The sequence below is a fragment of the Platichthys flesus genome, chromosome 5 (assembly GCF_949316205.1).
Source record: "Platichthys flesus chromosome 5, fPlaFle2.1, whole genome shotgun sequence".
Classification (NCBI taxonomy): Eukaryota; Metazoa; Chordata; class Actinopteri; order Pleuronectiformes; family Pleuronectidae; genus Platichthys; species Platichthys flesus.
Window position 1 is genome coordinate 8,749,289 of NC_084949.1, and position 16,747 is coordinate 8,766,035.

Genomic DNA, 16,747 nt, shown 5'->3' on the forward strand with positions numbered 1-16,747 from the left:
ACAGAAAAGGAAGGCACAAGGGGGATCGACTGTTCCCTTTCAGTACGTTTTATTATCACCACTCAGAATAAGAATACACCATCGATCACTTCCTATGTTAAAATGTTGTTGTGGAGCCACTTCACTCAACTTGTAAAACCACATATTATTCCACTTTGCTCTAGTTGTACCTGCTGATTATGATCTCAGCCAAGGAGGTTGCTTTCACTCCTGCTCGTTGGTGCTTTTTTTGTTCAGCAGGATTATGATGAAAAGAAAACTAATCACCAGACAGATTTCCACAAAACTTTGAAGAATGAGAAATGGACCAAGATAGAAAACATTCCATTTTGCAGTAGACCAGGACAGAGTGGAGGATCCAGGATTTATTTATTAATTTGTTTGTTTGAAAGTTGGAATTTCCAAAGTGATATTGATTTCACACTGATATTGATGGAATTTCATCAATAATTATCCATTCATCAATTATTTTTTTCTTAGAGAGGCGGGGGGGGGGGGGGGGATTTGAAATCCACCTGCTAGGTGAGCTATAAGCCACTCCCACCAAAAAAATACTAACTTAAATTACCTACTAACTAATTTACTTACTAAGTATATACATACTATAATTAAAAAAAAATACTTTTAAAGGCTATGGAATCCTCAACAAATTTCCCTTCACTTATATATTAGATTCACAGTAGTGTTAGGACTGGACGTGACAGACCTGAGCGATGCAGTTAAGTTGAAAATATGATTTTAGGCTTGAACCTTTTTATAATAAAGGAGAATAATAGTGAATAAAATTGCAATTCAAGGCAAACAGGGCTCTAATTTAATCTGTGGAGCAGCAAAAAAAATATCCTTAAAATAGGTTGTTTGACCATGATTGAGTTTTTCTCATTGATTCATGATTATTTTCTCTCTAAAATCCAAAATGGCATTGCGGTTGACAAATGATCACCAGTCCCTTTCATTGGGCTCCCTGTACGGTATGCCTAGAAGACTGAAAACATCCTTCTCTGTCGGTGTAGGAAGCGGAGTGCCGCCATACAACTTTAAAGTCCCCTGACGCACCACAGCGTTGTTCAGCGAGTGCTCACATAAGCTCATGTTTTTCGTCTTTGCCATGGCTCTCATTGAGCGGTTGAAGTGTGCCGACCCGGTGAAATACATGAGCGCACAGGCGAACTCCCCGTAGGGCACGACGATGATGTCCAGCCTGCGATGGCGGTGGCCGGGTCCTGGCAGCCGGCACACACCCATATATTTCTTCTGCTCTCCATTCTCCTCGTGGCTCACCAGGTCGTCTGTCAAGAACCCTGAGAGAAAGGACGTTTTAATTTCTCTGAAGGAAATCCAGCACACGAATAAGAGAAAATCCCTTCCACCAAAAAAGAATGGAGCTTACCAGTGTCATGGAGGCTCTGTAGTACTTTGCTGAAAATGCCCTTGTGTGACTTGCCATCAGGGTGAGTTATGAGTACGTCTACATCTCCACATGTGGCTTTTCCTCGACGGTAGGAGCCACAGGCCATCGCCACCAGTTCTGGGTCTATGGCATGGGTGGCATCCCTCACCTGCACATACCAAAAAGAGACACAAAATAGTGCCCATCACTTAACCTAGGCCGAATTAGCTTTTTGAAATCCTCTCATCAATAACATACAACCACTGTTTAATTTGTATGTTCTCTATTTTTTTATAGAGTCCCTCCCGCTGGCGAACAGCAATGTTTTTACCTGTTCCCAGCCAAATACTGGGAGGTAGCATCACATATAATTTTGACAAGGCTGAGGGAGGACACATGCTTTAGTCATCTGCCTCGCGTGCGCTTTCAATCTGGCAGCTCTGAAGGAAAAAGAAAATCCAGTAATACTATCTAAAAACAACTAGCATTGTGCTCAGTGCTGTAGAGCGAGCAGGTATCTGGCTACCTCAAGATGCAGCAAGTTTAAGAGTTACTTTTCCCCTTTGGGAAGCTCACTTCACTTTGTGAGAACATGGTCTGCTTTTCTCATTATCAAGCGGTCAAGGAAAACCGCTACAAAGTTTCTCCTACTTTAACTCATCCAAATTTCTGTGGATTAAAGGTGGAATCTTTTTTAGAGATATCTCATCTCTATGTACACGGCTATAATGATGAGAATGAAATCAAACACATTTCAGTCATCATCACAAAACATTGTACGTTTTGTGACAAATGAAGCTGCATTACCACTTTCTCTATGTCTCCTGCTTCTTCTCGGGGCATGCGGTCCAGAAAGTCATCGTAGTGCTTGAGTCCTATTTTCTGAGTGTTGGTCAGGTGGGCTTTTGTGCTGATGTCCTCCAAAGTGCGAAATCCCTGATAACAACAAATCAAACAATACATTTAAAAAAAAAATCCACATTATATATTAGAAATTTGCTTCCTGTCTTTTTTTTGCCAAAGTTTCATTCATTCATTAAATCACCATGAAAATGTGTAGCCCGCCTTATATATAACTCCTTTGGAATTTAAGGTGTATTTCACAAAACTATATCTACTAAAAATCACACTTTCCAGCTTTTTGTAATACGTATTTCAAGATAGCAAAAGTATCCGCTGATGAAGCTCCAAATCAAAAAAATCCTAAACTTTACTCAAATGTATTTTGAAGCTGGTATTTATATTAATATTTGAGACTTCAGAAAACCTGATAACCATATAAGCAGAAAGACTTTTAACACCTAAAAGGATCAAATCTTTAGGATTTCTTACATTTGGATTTTAAAGAGCTGTGATGAGGTAAGTACTGAGCAGGGACAGTTTATGGTTGAAACTATTTGTTATTATCATTTTTGCTGATAGTAAACCAATGGCACATTCAGTTCATTGGATATGACACAAACAGCTGTCAACATAGGCTCTCATAGCCGATAATTCATATTAGAGCAAAAGCTGCAGCAGTGACAGGGGGACAAATCTGAACAGAGCAAAGTACAAAGATATCCTTAATGAAATCCTCTTCCAGAATGTTCTGGACTTCACAGTGGGTCAGGGGTTCCTCTTACAACAGGGCAATGACCATTAACACACCACCAAGACGGAGCAGGAGTGGAATGGGTGTACACAGCTTGTTGTGTAATACCCAAGAACCCAAGAGGCTGTAAGTACTGTCAAATATACAATTTCAAAAATTGTGCTTTTCACTGTGTCATTTTTTAAAGTAAGTTGATGAGGGAAACAGTTTTATCAAAATGTGGAAAGTGAAGGGATCTGAACGTTTTTTGTATGCAATGGTTATAGATTCAGACGATTTATCAGAGAGGGTTTTGATCCAGAGTTTTAATCTACACAACATTTCACTTATCTGACACATCATTTAGTGATATCTGTAAAAATTTGACTTTTTTTGTAAATTTACCTACCTTTATATGTGTACGCACAAATTTCATAAACATGCCTATAAAATATATATATATATATATATATATATATATGCGCAAACAAGTTTGTATGTCTTACCTTTTGGTACCACAGTTGTGCGGTTTTAGCTCCTGCACCCCAAATGTTAGTGAAGAGCTCCAGTACTGGCACAGCCTCCCCGATGTGATCAATCTTCCGGAGATGTCCACTCTCCATAATCTCATCGATTTTGTCAGCCATTTTTTTTCCGATTCCGGGAATCTGACAAGCCTCCTGAAAGAAGTGGGCAAAAAAATGTATTTAAAAAAATTATTCCAACACCTTGCAATAAAAAGTGTACTTAACTGTCATGCACCAAAAAGTACATGCTCCAGTTTATTTTACAACCACACAAATTACTGACAGCACCAACGACATAATAATAAAAGCATCTGCACTGCAGTACCTGATAGGATGTTATAGGCTTGTGGTAACTCTTCACTGCGTTGACAGCCTTGGAGTAGCCCAGCGCCCTCCACTTGTCCCCCTGGTGCGTGTAGGCCTTGGCCAGCACTTCTAGTTTGTCTGTGATGTGCTTGTTGAAGTTATTACTTTTGGATTGAGAGGACTGGGCACAGACCCACTTTCCTGAGGCCGCCTTCTGAGCCGGAGAGTCCGGACCGGGGTCGAGGCTTGGGCCAGGCAGCTCCTCTTTGGGGTGCTGACCAGTGAGGAGCGCTTTCAGGTCACTATGAGAGACGATGTCTTCTTCTGCTCGCAATTCATCTTTGGTTTCTGGTCCAGTCTAATAGCAGGAATTTAAATTAAACTAAATTAACAATCCAACTCACAGAGACATGATAACTTACTGTAAGTCTGGTTAACTCTATAAGGCCCTGTTCAGACTTGGTATTAACATCCATCCTGAGAGATCCAATCAAAAGTGGTCACCTCTGAGATCTTCTGTTCACACATGGCATTACAAGCCGTGCAGAATGTGTCTCCTCTGACCACTTGTGATGGGATCTCACTTCCCTGTTATATATGCAATTAAACCTGTCATTTCAGTTTGTAGAAACTAAAGAATGTTGTTTGAACCCAGTCAGAGTTTACAGATGCATCCAATGACAATCTGAGTGTGTGTCTCTCTGTGTTTCTGCAAGGGAGAGGATTCAGGAGAATGTGAAATACTCTGCTATGAAGAAAGATTTTACTAATATCAGAAAAGCATCTTGTGACCTGGCAACCTACCTTGTCTAAAGTCTCCTCTTGCTTGGCTGGATGAGACATTGGTTCAACAAATTCTGCAGGTTTGACAATCGGCAACTCTTCTTTAATATTTTCATGTTGCATTTCTGGATCTCTAAATAGACAAAAATAAAAAGATACAAGATTTAAGACATACTAGATTGCACGTGTATATCCACTCTCTCTGTCTAGTCTAGTCTAAGTTTAAGTCTACCTCATAAACTGGAGAAATCTAAGGACACAGATATATAAACATAAGAATTCTAGAACAAAAGAACAAATGGCTCATTTACCTCTTGGGTAAAAGAAGACTGTAGTTGGCTACATCCAGGAGTTCTTTCTCACTGATGCACATGCTCAACCAAGTGCATTTCACAAGTTGGACTCCAGAGGGCATACAATCCACTTTCAGGAGGCGCAGAGCCCTGTCACTGTCCATGTTGTCATCTACAACAACATGAGTGACAGCGGGACACAGTGAACTCTCTGTCTGTCCTCCATTCTGCTGAATTTGTCTTTGAAAGATCTGACATCTGGCACTTCCTATTCCAGCAGGGAGGATGTGCACTGTGACTCCATTAAAAGTGTCTCCTGTGGCAGAGGAGAGGAGCGGGTTAGTGTGAGCACATGTGTTGCATTGCCTGGCTTCTACTTTGGTGTTAACTGTTGTAACAGTGTAACATTTAGAAATAAATCCATCAACATTCCATTTGTTTCGTTATTCATACAACACAAATGCAAACACAATAACAACCTGAGGCATCACATTCATCTGGTTTCTTCTTCACTGGTGGTGCATCCTTTCCCTGTAGTACTTTGGCCCTTTTAACTCTGGGGAAGGCCTTCATGATCCCATGACGAGCCTCCATCTTGTGTATCACAGGGGGGCACCAGTGGCCTGAGGCCAAAAGCAGAATAATGTCAGAAAAGTAAAACCAACCCACATACCTGAAACATTGGCTGTGTGTGTAGCACCAAATAGTCTTCACACACTAATGTGTAGCAAGCTCACACAGGAAGACTGGTTGAACAAAAATTAATGTCTTCTATTTGTGTCCTTTTAATATTTCGAATTCTGCAGAAATTACAGTTTGACAGTAACTATACTATGCTGTAAGAAACATTCTAAAATTAACCTTTTAAATCACAAAACTCTGATTGAAAGTTCACAATTTCAGAGTGAATATCCCCATGTGGTCATGCAGCTGTAGCCCAGAACCTCCAGCAATCCATATGATCCGATATTGAACATTACATGTGCCAAATTACAAGAGAAGCAAATCAAAGTTGCTTTAGGCATTCAATCTGTGCCATATGAGATTTTTCACTGAATAACTCATCTACAATGGGAAAGTAAACTGAAAGTAATATCAAATGCAAACAGAGTGTTTTATCATCAAATATTAGAATTGTACCTCTTATTACTATTGCCACTCATATACAGAACATATTTTTAATAAGAAATTCACTTATTTTAAAAGTACATTATTATTTAGTAGTTATCAGAAACTAGTGACATAGATCAAATTATAAGGATTACTACTATATAGTTTATAATAATCATTCATTAATATGATTGTAGGGCAATGGTACAACATAGTACAACATGGGAATGCTCAAATAAAATACGAAGACTTCATAGATGTCCTACAGTGATTGAGTAGAAGGAATTCGTGAAATGGCATAACTGCAAACTGGTTTCTGTCTGCTCCTCTGAATGGATCAGTCCACAGAACATACAGCTACAGATTTTCCCAGTTAAAGAAACAAGTGGGAGCTGTGGGGACCAGCTCTGTGTGGCAGGACAGCTGATCCTGCTTCACACACTAAAGCTGATCTCTCTGAAATCAAACTGTGCTCTGTCTGCTCCTAGCTAGCCAACATTAGCTTATGCTAACAGAAACAGTAAACAACACAGGCTTTAGACTCTTTCAGTTATACTCTTCAGCCAACATATATGTAGCATGTTAAACTCATACCAGCAGGTCCGAATACATTTCCATATTTGAACCTTTAAATCTTAACAATGTGACAGTTGGACTCTTACCCCTGCTCAGCTGGAACCATGCAAACGGACACGACGACAGACGGACATTAATTCAAATAGTTCACTTCCGGGTCACTGATTGGTTTCGTTCAGCTCCTATTTTTTAGGTATTATAAATCAATCATTTGAAAGTCTACAAACTACAATATGTAGATGGTTAATCTTCAGAAAAAATTCAAGCAATTATCCATGTATACAGATGTTTTTATATATATGTGATCTCACTTGTCGGGTTACGTGTTGACGTGGGTTGCTATGGTTACGGAAGTGCGCCCGTGAGACGGAGACTTCAGTGGAGACATGGCTGTGCAGAGCTGGACTCAGAGTTTACAGGCATCGAGGAAAACAGCTCTGATACAGGACGGTGAGAACAACCACCGATAACAGGGACTCGTCTTCCTCACTTTAAGCCAAACTTCTCCCAAATGGAAGGAACCCTTTGCTTAAAGAGCTCGTCATTCTCCAGAGCTAATGTTAGCCACTGTAAGCTAACAGCATCGGTGTCGTTTGGCAACAAGGAGGTGGCGATTTCTCAATCTGCAAAACGATGTCTGAAAAGCGTTGTGGCATGAATAAGAGTCCTGATGAACATCTCCGCTCACTTGAAGCTAATCTTTGAAACACTAGTTTGTGTTCGTCCATGTCTCTTTCTGCCATTATTACATTACATTATTATAATCCAGTATTTACATCTTATTTCATTTGAACCACGTTTAAATATCATGTTAAAAGAATGAAAAAAAGGTGTTTAGTATGTCAATGACTGTCGACTAAGATTGACTGCATGGACGGTGAGAACAACCACCGATAACAGGGACTCGTCTTCCTCACTTTAAGCCAAACTTCTCCCAAATGGAAGGAACCCTTTGCTTAAAGAGCTCGTCATTCTCCAGAGCTAATGTTAGCCACTGTAAGCTAACAGCATCGGTGTCGTTTGGCAACAAGCAGGTGGCGATTTCTCAATCTACAGAACGATGTCTGAAAAGCGTTGTGGCATGAATAAGAGTCCTGATGAACATCTCCGCTCACTTGAAGCTAATCTTTGAAACACTAGTTTGTGTTTGTCCATGTCTCTTTCTGCCATTATTACATTACATTATTATAATCCAGTATTTACATCTTATTTCATTTGAACCACGTTTAAATATCATGTTAAAAGAATGAAAAAAAGGTGTTTAATATGTCAATGACTGTCGACTAAGATTGACAGGATCTGGGTTAGTACTGCGATTGCTCAGCTTGTTTGAGCTCCACTAGAAACACGTTCAAGTATTGTGTTTTTTGTTGTTGTTGTCTGAATGTTAATATGTTTCTGAATTCCACCTCCAGGAAAAAGGAAGATCCACTTCCTCTTCTCAGATGGAAAAGAAATGGCTGAGGAGTATGACTTGAAAACAGATGAGCTCATTGGTAGGAGTTCTACACAGCTGCATGGGGCAACTCATGTTTAAATATCTCACAGTGCATGGAGTGCATGTGTGTATCTGTCTTACACACCCTTTGGTTCATTTCAGTACGAAAGTGGCGTAATGAAAGCACACTTGGAGCTCAGGGCCCATGGCAGGTGGAGGTAGGGGAGCCAGCTGCCAGCCCAGTTGCATCTTCGGATGATGTGATCAAGGAGAACAACTCCAATGTGAGTTTTTCTACCTATTCTCTCTCATTTTCATCCTAAAATTATCTCTGAACCGCCCCAGATTCTCCACTTCACTTTTGCTCGTATGAGAGAGAACTCTTTCACTAACTATCTTTCTGTCTCCGCAGCCTGTGTTCATGCGTACGGACACAAAGAGCAGCTTTCAGTGGCGAATCCGTAACCTTCCCTATCCTAAAGATGTCTTCAGTGTTTTTGTGGAGCCGTCGGAGAAATGCATCATCATAAAGACCTCAAACAAAAAGTAATCTGCACATAAGAACACTGGGTTTTCCTGGCCATCCTGTCATTCCCATGCATACCACTTGCTGCATGTAATCCTCACGGTCTCCCTTTAGATGGCAGTGTGCACAACACTTTAGTCTTCACAGTCTCCAGACCGACCAGTGACATTTGACTGCATGTCTTCGCAGGTATTATAAGAAGTTCAGTGTACCTGACATGGAGCGCAGCGAGCTTCCATTCGACTGCTCTGCCCTCAGCTTCACTCACGCCAACAACACTTTGATTGTCAGCGTAAGTGCGACGCTACAATGAAATACAAATGAACTTAAACCAGTTGTAAAACTATTTGCTTTAATTGTAAAGGTGCAAACATTAACGTTTGATTCTTAAATCTGTTTTCAGACTTAAATTGACGAATGTAGGGTCCTGAACATTATGATCTGAGTATTATGAGTTATTTAAAAAGAATCTAGAATTTTTTACATTTATAAAAATCCAAATAAATCTACTGGAAACTATAATCCTAACTTGCATAAGTTACTTCCATTTTATATAAACCTTGGTCATGTTCATAAAAGCATCACTTTGTTTATTTAAGTACTTTTATGTGAATCATGAGTACAAGATGTGGATTTAAAGTTTTATATTTTTTATGCCCACAGTAATTGCTCCTTTTTGTTGTTTTATTAGCTTTGCATTTTGTATGTTCTTTCGATATGGCTGCTGTGGAGGATATGCAGGAGGCAGATGGGGAGAATGTTGAAGTAATTATTCTTTCTTCTCTCCTTATCCAGTACAAGAAGCCCAAAGAGATCTTAACCCTTGAGCAGGAGCTACTGAAGGAGCTGAAGAAGCTGAAGGGAACTGGAGATGGGAACGCCGACTGCAAAACTCAGTGAATTGTGACGGTGGGAGCGAGAGAAAAGTTCTGCATTGCATTTAAAGTAGAAACACACAGCGTCATTTTTCCAGTCAGTTACTATAGTGAGTTTCTTCCCTATCTCTCAGTGCCTTATTCATAGGTTAGTTTCTCTCAATATGTTTCTCAACTGTTGCCCATTTAATAGTGGTCAATGTGTTTTTTCAGCCTAACAGTCAGAGTTATTAACTTTGCCATTTGACCATGAGGGTTTTTTCTCCAATTAAGTTCTGTCACAAAAAAATAACAACATGTATTTTGTACTCCTTGTCACCAAAGCTACCTGGGAGACATTTAGACGGCCGGGTCACATAACCCACAACCCTCCTTTTCGTTGATGTCCTTGTAAAACACTCAAAACACACAATGCCTCATCCCTGTTTGTTCCGGGGTCACTGTTACGAGCACAACCCATTTGTGTTAACTGAATATCCTTATGTTCCTTGCATGTAGTGGGCCACCCTGAAGGCCATTACTGAAACTAGTGTTACCATTTCCCATTAGAGCAGCGGGTCACTCTGACGCAGTGGTCTGCAGCTAAAACTCCACCGACACAGGTTAGAAATGAGGGCAACTGTTCCAGAGTTGTTTTACAAAAGGGCCTAATGTTGACGAATATAAAGTCGTCTGCTCTCATGTTTGTCAAATGAAATTCTGAGTGAATACCGGACGTGTACAGAAAGAAATGAATGTATAGATCCTTGCTTCACTGCGATGTTTGATAAGTTCATTTTAAGAACTGCTGTCCGAAATACTTAGACAGTGGATAAAAAAGGGAGACAATGGTATTTAAATATAGATCGTCTCAGCCATGTGATTCCTTGCATTTTCTTTTACCACTTGTCCAAACCCAGAGAGCAAGTGCAAGAAGCAGAGACAAAGCCACAGGTCTCTCTAACCATTGTGCTTTGTCTTATTCCAGATGGAAAGAACAGGAACACAAGAAAGCATTTCATACGCTGCCTGTCCTGTTGTTTTGCAAATTCTTGAGAGAGACTTGAAGGAGCTGACGTGCAGAAAGTCCCTGACACACACTCGTCAGGGAAGTGATTTTCTACCTGTTTTTATACAATACTTGTTTCTGTCGACTCTAAATAAATATAACATGTAAAAACAAAGTTGATGTTTAGTGATTACATCGAATACCGAGCAATGATTCTGAGGTCTTCATTTTTGCTCATTTTCTGTAATGCTCTGCAGTCTTTAGCACTCGGGCTGCTGTCAAAACAAATTCCTGTGGCAGCAAACACCAACTAACAAATTGGTTGTCCAGCTCATGCATTGTGAGAGCAGCCAAATTCCTCTGTTCAGGGTCTTCTTCCTCCCCTGTCGTTTGGCCTCTGCTGGTCATGCTCAACTGCCTCTTGGAAGAGGGTTTCTTTTCTGCCTCCCTTTCATTCGCGAATGCCTCTTCCCAGCCATTCCCCCTCTTTCAGCCGATGCCACATTTTGCCACACAGGCCCTGGTGCTTTTTCTGCAGCCCCTCCGCGCGACCCCCACCACCCACCCCTCCCTGTGTGACTGGCTTCTTTTTGATAACTGACCCCTTCTCGTGTTATTATTCGAACCCACTATTGTATAACATGCCCTTTTATATGAGGTTACACAAAGGGCCCATTTGATCAGAGAGTTACGGTGTGCGATCGTGAGAAATGCAACTACATGGTGGTAACCTTTGTTTGGGCCAAAATGGTGGGCTGACCTCATCGCTTTTAATGCATAGCTCGGGCCATTCAGGCCCAAGTCTCACTTGCTGAGCACACTGAATTCAGTAGCCTGTCACAGATATTGCCCCTCAGTTATCTGGGTCTCCAGCTTGGGGAAGAAGAGGAAGAAGAAGAAGAAGGAGGAGGAGAAAAAAAAAAAGCAACAGTGTTTTTTGTTCTTTTTTTAGGGCAAGCAGCATTGTACGCCTCACCCGAAAAACAACTACACAAGAGAGAAGCCACGCAGCATGTGAACTGATTCTTTAGTGGTTTTAATATACACTCTACAATAAATATTTCCATCATTTGACGCAATTTACATTTTTACAGTAAAAATATATTTATATGTGTAGAAAAAAAAAAAAAAAAACTGGTTGAAATTCTCCAAACTCCTCCTAAAGGCAAGATAGCATGTCAACTGAGACTCAGATGCTGGGACCACAAGAAAATCCACAGATAGCTGCCGTGTCTAGCTGCATTGTACTCATTTCTCTTTTCAAACATTCTTTGTTGCTGAGCTGGTGAACTTCAATGTAGTTGAGCTCTTCAGTCCTTTAAATGCCCCCTGATTTAATAAGAGAAAAAAAAACTTTCCTAAAGTCTGACCGAATTGGAAATAACTAGCAGATTAGATATTAGATTGTTTACACACAATCCAGTACAAAGTATTACATAATAAGTCCACAAAATGAGGCAAAAAGTGTATGGGCCCTTGATGGTAAAAGTTGACTTTGCTGGGAGCACATGTTTTTTTTTCCTTGTAGTGGTTCTCGCGCTGGTTCCTCCACAGTTCTCCCTCAGTGGTTTCAGTCCTCAGCGGTCCCCTGAGCGCTGGTGATGGGAATGTTTAGTCCGCCTGCTCAAAGGGTGCACGGGGACAGGGAGAGGAAGGACATCAAACGGCCTCCTCTCACTCAGCAAATGCCCCCTGGGTAGACGCTTCATGAAGTGGGCCTCCCTCTGATGCTGCTTGGTCTTGGAGGCCTTCCTTGGGCGGCCCTTGCGTGTGAAAGCCATAAACCAGCCCTCGTACTTGGCGTTCTGGAGGGCTGTGTAGTTGTTTTCCAGAACAATCTCGGTGAAGATGCAGTCCTTGCCTCGGCCTTTCCGCTGCAAAGGAAAAAGAGGAGTGATCGTGAGACAATACAGATAATTTAGACAAATTCCAAGAGGCAGACACATTGTTGTTATTTACATTTCCAAGCAACAGATAAGTGTTGTTTTCTGCAGCCACAAAAATACGAATTCAAGATTACCTTGCCAATCAGCTTCCCCCGCTTGTTCATGCATATATAGTATCCTGTCTTCACCCCTCTAATACGAACACGACTTCCAAAAGAGTCCGTCTCCACCTCCAGTTTAGCTGCACGGACAAAAGAGATCAGACATAATGAGATGACACAGTTGTGACACGGCGCAGGCGTTCAGATTATCACGTTGCAGAGGAAGCTGCAGAGAACTGGATTTACATCAAGTCATCATTAAATGGCATGAAATCGTTTGGACAAGGTCGTGACCAGGGAACCAGAATCCAGACATAAACTTTTCAACTTCATGGACCGGCAGCCACCTTTCAACAAAGCATGCGAGCCGTCCAAAATAGCAGCAAATGATAGTGATCTTCTCACGGCGTGATTGTTGTTGGATGTCGGTAAATGCTGTGCTGCGATGCACTTCAGACCCGGGGATAAAGGAGAGTGAGAATACTGCGGTCGGGGACACAGCCACAAGCACAGAGCAGCGGTCAGATTTGGGCCGGTTACAAGAGTGACACCCACTTAGGATGTGCAGCCAGTGTGTGCAGGATGGACTCTGTGTGTATGTGTGTGTGTGTGCGTATGTGTGAGTGTGCGTGGGCAGGGAAATTTAAAAGACAAAAGAGCACACAGGAGAGGAAAAGGTATAAAGTGAAGATGCTGACTTCACCGCAGCTCCTTATAAATTGAGTCATACATTGAGTTGTAAAGCAATGAAAATTCCTCATAAAAGCCGCCTCCAGAAAAGCAGGCGGGCAGCCGGCACAGAGGAGCGGATGGATGGATGGATGGTGGCTGCGGTGGAAAGATGGCTAGACGCACCAAAAACTCCTTTAGTGACAGGAATTCTGCTCCCTCTAAGTTTAAGAAGATTTTCCTGTGAGAAGTTCAGAAAGGTCCATCCCTACAGGTGTCAATGACTTTCTGGACCACCAACACACGAAAGAAATAAATTACCTTCATAAGTCCATAAAAGATGGCAACACCGATGCCACTAACTCTGTTTACAATTTCCACCTCTGTTTCTCCTGGCTCCAGCTATTTTTCCTACAGGCTGCCAGAAAGACGACATAATTTATACTGCTTTTCAACACCGCACCGTGCACCATTGAGTTTAAACTGCTCCTGTGTTTGTAAGGTGAACATCTTAAGTATTTTTTACTGTTTTCCTGAGGTATAAAAAGCATTGAAACGCAAGACGCGACGGCCTTTAGCTGTCATCGCCTTTTCATGGACCTGGACACGGCACACTGGGGCTTCAAGAGGTAAAGTTGCTTTGTTGTTTCAGAGATGATATAAAAAAAAAGTTTTTTCCTGAATGAATTCACATATGTGGACATTTATTCAGCTACATGCACATTTATTTGAAATCATATTTAAATTACGTAATTGAATACTGCACCTGCATAAAAAATTTGCCTTGCTCAAAAAGTTAATTACACGACATATTCTCACGATATTTTGCACGTGTCACTTCCTGTCTCCCACGGTTTCTCGTTGCGTCTGAACTGAAATTAAGGATTCACTTACGTGGCTCTTTATTCTCATTCTATCTGATATTCAGATATTAATAAAACTAAATGGAATGAGCATGTAGCAGATACTTTTTACCGAGTAGCCTAGCTATCAAATGTAGATCTTTTTTTAATTCGACTCATATTCATGCAATTTTTTGTGTGATTTTGAAATGTTTTAAGAGACATTTTTGATTGGCAAAAGTGGTCCTTAATTCAGCCATCTTTTGTAATTGTATATGATATTTATATTTGAATAATGTAATTACATATGCCACCTGCAGGGGATGTTATGCTAGGCCACTAAAATGTTAAATTCCACTTCCGGACGCATCTCTTAGTGTTTTAATTCACATATGTGGACCTGTATTTAGCTAAATGCTCACTCGATTTTGGTAATGAATATGTCGTAAAATATATAAACTGCAGGGAAGGTTAAGCTAGGCTACTTGTTAAAAGTATACATAGTCTAGCAATATTTTTGCGTGTCTCACTTCTGGCCTCCCGCAGCTTCTCAAAGTGATTAACTTGAACTGTACCGATTCTGCAACATGCTACATCTATTTAGATCACTAGCATGTTTTTAAATATGTATTTAAATATACACATATTGCAGGGTTACACTGGCGTAAGCTAGCTTCAAAATATTTATTTGACATGTTTTACTTCCTGCCTCCTGCAGGTTCTTGTGGTGTTTTAATTGACACATGCATACTAAACTTGATAATCCCATTTAAATTGTCTAAATGAAGACACCACCTTCTGGGATGATTAACCTTGGCTACTGTTTAAAAACAAGACCATGTTTCTCGCGATATTCGACGTGTTTCCCTTCCCGCTCCTCACAGTTTCATGCACGTGTGGCTGTTTCCTCTGAAAGCAGTGGGTGCCCTCTTGCACCATCTTACCGTGCATCGCTCCGTCCTCCCCGTTGGCGTTGACCCTCTTGTTGGCCAGGACCTGGACGTGCTTCCCGCTGGTGCGGCTGTACAGCTGGTAGGTGCGGGTCAGCCGGCGGCTCATGCGGTCCGACAGGCGGCTCTGCTCGGTGACATGGTGCTTGAAATTAGGGGGTGACTGCACGGAGCTCTGTCGGACGATATGGGAAACACATGTCAGGAGCGCTCGCATGGAATTGCACTGCGGAAATATGAATATTAGCCGTGAGGAGACGCGAGCTTGCCAGTCAAAGAGCCAGGGCCCCGCTTTCCCACAGTTCATTAAGTCATTCGTCATATTTAAACAATTCAGCCCGCTTCTTATTTCCGCCCACCGTCGTTTATAGGACATTGTGGAGATTCTCGGGATTTTGCCTTTGATTTCGTTCATTTGTCAATTCATCCAACCGGTTAATTTATTTCTAAAAAACATTTCAGCACCGATGATCTTTCGCCCTTTCCTGATTTCTCTTTTTTTTCCCCTCATTGCAGCGTTTCTCCACCCACATGTGTTTTAACAATTACCTTTTTTTTTCTTCTTTTTTTTTAAGGCTGGAGCTTACCTCTTTTCAAGATGTTTGAATTGTTGCCAATTGCCATAGAGCTCATAATAAAATGTTTTCATTGTTATTGCAGCCTGTCGCAGATGTAGAGACTGCGGACGGCGCCTGAATATCTGTGCACTTTTACTTTGTTAACTGCAGAACTTTAAGCAACATTAGTGCAGTGGTTTTTATTGAGGTGAGAATGGAAGTTACCTGTGCGTAAAAGCAAAGCGCCGTGAACTGGAGTAACCTGCAGGGGAGAGAAAATGGGGAAAAAATTAACAACCTGTTGCTGGAATTCATTGAGATACATATAACCAACTATATGACAGTGACACCTCTTTACTTACAGATAACCTAACCTCGATGTTCTCAGCCTCATCTTGTAATAGTTCAAATATTGCTTCATGAATACTCCACTGATTCCCTGCTAGAAGCTCTCGGAAATACAGTTCCTCCTGACGGGGATCTCAGCCCAGCGTTATGTCCCTCATGTTACACATGGAAGGCGATAGCTGGGACAATTAAGAGATCCAAAACTGACAGGGTCCCATGCGGGCGAAAAAAGAGGATCCACTCTCGCTGGTCCTGGGGATTTAAAAGGCGCTGCGGTGCCAATCCTCACCGAGAGTCCGGAGAAAGTGTCGCTGTCACCAACGCGGCTCCGCTAAATCCCTTCGTGTCAATCACTCACTGAAAACGAAAGTCTTGATTAGAGGAATAAACCCCCTTTGACTTTCTGTGACGCGGCAGAGCGGTGCGTTTTGGGGAGTTTTACGCACGGGTCTTTACGCATCAGCGGCAAAATGCGCACAGGGGATGCCCTAAAAATAAGTGATAAAAAATAAAAATAAAAAGTTGAATGGACTCCATGAGTGACAGCGCGGAATGATTTGGTTTCTGTGCAGTTAAAGCAGTGGTGGCACAGCTGATGTCTCTCTACAAGATGCGCGGATAGTAAAACTCCCAGCATCAACCTTCCGCCCACACGTGTGTTTCTTGTGGTCGCCACCAGTCCACACACAGCATCTGTCTCCCTCCACATTTAAATACTTTAACTTGCGGGAAAGTCAATATCCTCGACGAGAGCAGGCGGAGCGTCCAGGCTGGAGCCAATTTGAAACTGAATACTTGTTAAAACATTTTGCCTTCACCTATTTGCTTGCAACCCCACAAAAACAACATTCAACATTAACTGTGTATCATTTAACAACACATAGAAGGAAACAAGAATTTATTTGTAAGTTAATAATCAGGTTAATTCCTTACTTACTAGAAACACATCTAATGTCTTCCAAAAATCTTACTAAGCTTTTACTAAGCATTTAATCACAATCAAACACCT

The 16,747-nt window shown here is 41.4% G+C and overlaps 3 protein-coding genes across 4 annotated transcripts; 1 reads left to right on the plus strand and 2 right to left on the minus strand.

The window, feature by feature from the left end:
* Nucleotides 1-27: 27 nt before the first annotated feature.
* On the minus strand, nucleotides 28-6,695 carry poll (polymerase (DNA directed), lambda). 2 transcript variants are annotated; one of them, XM_062388059.1, is made up of 9 exons: nucleotides 6,645-6,695; nucleotides 5,352-5,495; nucleotides 4,891-5,188; nucleotides 4,601-4,712; nucleotides 3,816-4,154; nucleotides 3,470-3,643; nucleotides 2,198-2,326; nucleotides 1,391-1,559; nucleotides 28-1,301 (listed from the first exon to the last, which is right to left on the minus strand). In XM_062388059.1, the coding sequence occupies exons 2-9, from the start codon at nucleotides 5,464-5,466 to the stop codon at nucleotides 940-942; spliced, it is 1,698 nt and encodes a 565-aa protein (XP_062244043.1). In that variant the 5' UTR covers nucleotides 5,467-5,495; nucleotides 6,645-6,695; the 3' UTR covers nucleotides 28-939. The 2 variants fall into 2 exon arrangements, with proteins under 2 accessions (XP_062244043.1, XP_062244044.1); XM_062388060.1 differs by having other exon boundaries at nucleotides 4,891-5,185; nucleotides 5,349-5,495.
* Nucleotides 6,696-6,893: 198 nt separating this feature from the next.
* On the plus strand, nucleotides 6,894-10,560 carry dpcd (deleted in primary ciliary dyskinesia homolog (mouse)). Its single transcript, XM_062388985.1, has 7 exons — nucleotides 6,894-7,008; nucleotides 7,974-8,054; nucleotides 8,159-8,280; nucleotides 8,409-8,542; nucleotides 8,712-8,814; nucleotides 9,318-9,431; nucleotides 10,365-10,560. Exons 1-6 carry the CDS (start codon nucleotides 6,945-6,947, stop codon nucleotides 9,420-9,422), a joined length of 609 nt encoding a protein of 202 aa, XP_062244969.1. The 5' UTR covers nucleotides 6,894-6,944; the 3' UTR covers nucleotides 9,423-9,431; nucleotides 10,365-10,560.
* An 860-nt stretch (nucleotides 10,561-11,420) lies between these two features.
* Nucleotides 11,421-16,509, minus strand: fgf8b (fibroblast growth factor 8b). Its single transcript, XM_062388061.1, has 5 exons — nucleotides 15,753-16,509; nucleotides 15,616-15,652; nucleotides 14,828-15,008; nucleotides 12,406-12,512; nucleotides 11,421-12,259 (listed from the first exon to the last, which is right to left on the minus strand). The coding sequence occupies exons 1-5, from the start codon at nucleotides 15,809-15,811 to the stop codon at nucleotides 11,963-11,965; spliced, it is 681 nt and encodes a 226-aa protein (XP_062244045.1). The 5' UTR covers nucleotides 15,812-16,509; the 3' UTR covers nucleotides 11,421-11,962.
* Nucleotides 16,510-16,747: the final 238 nt, after the last annotated feature.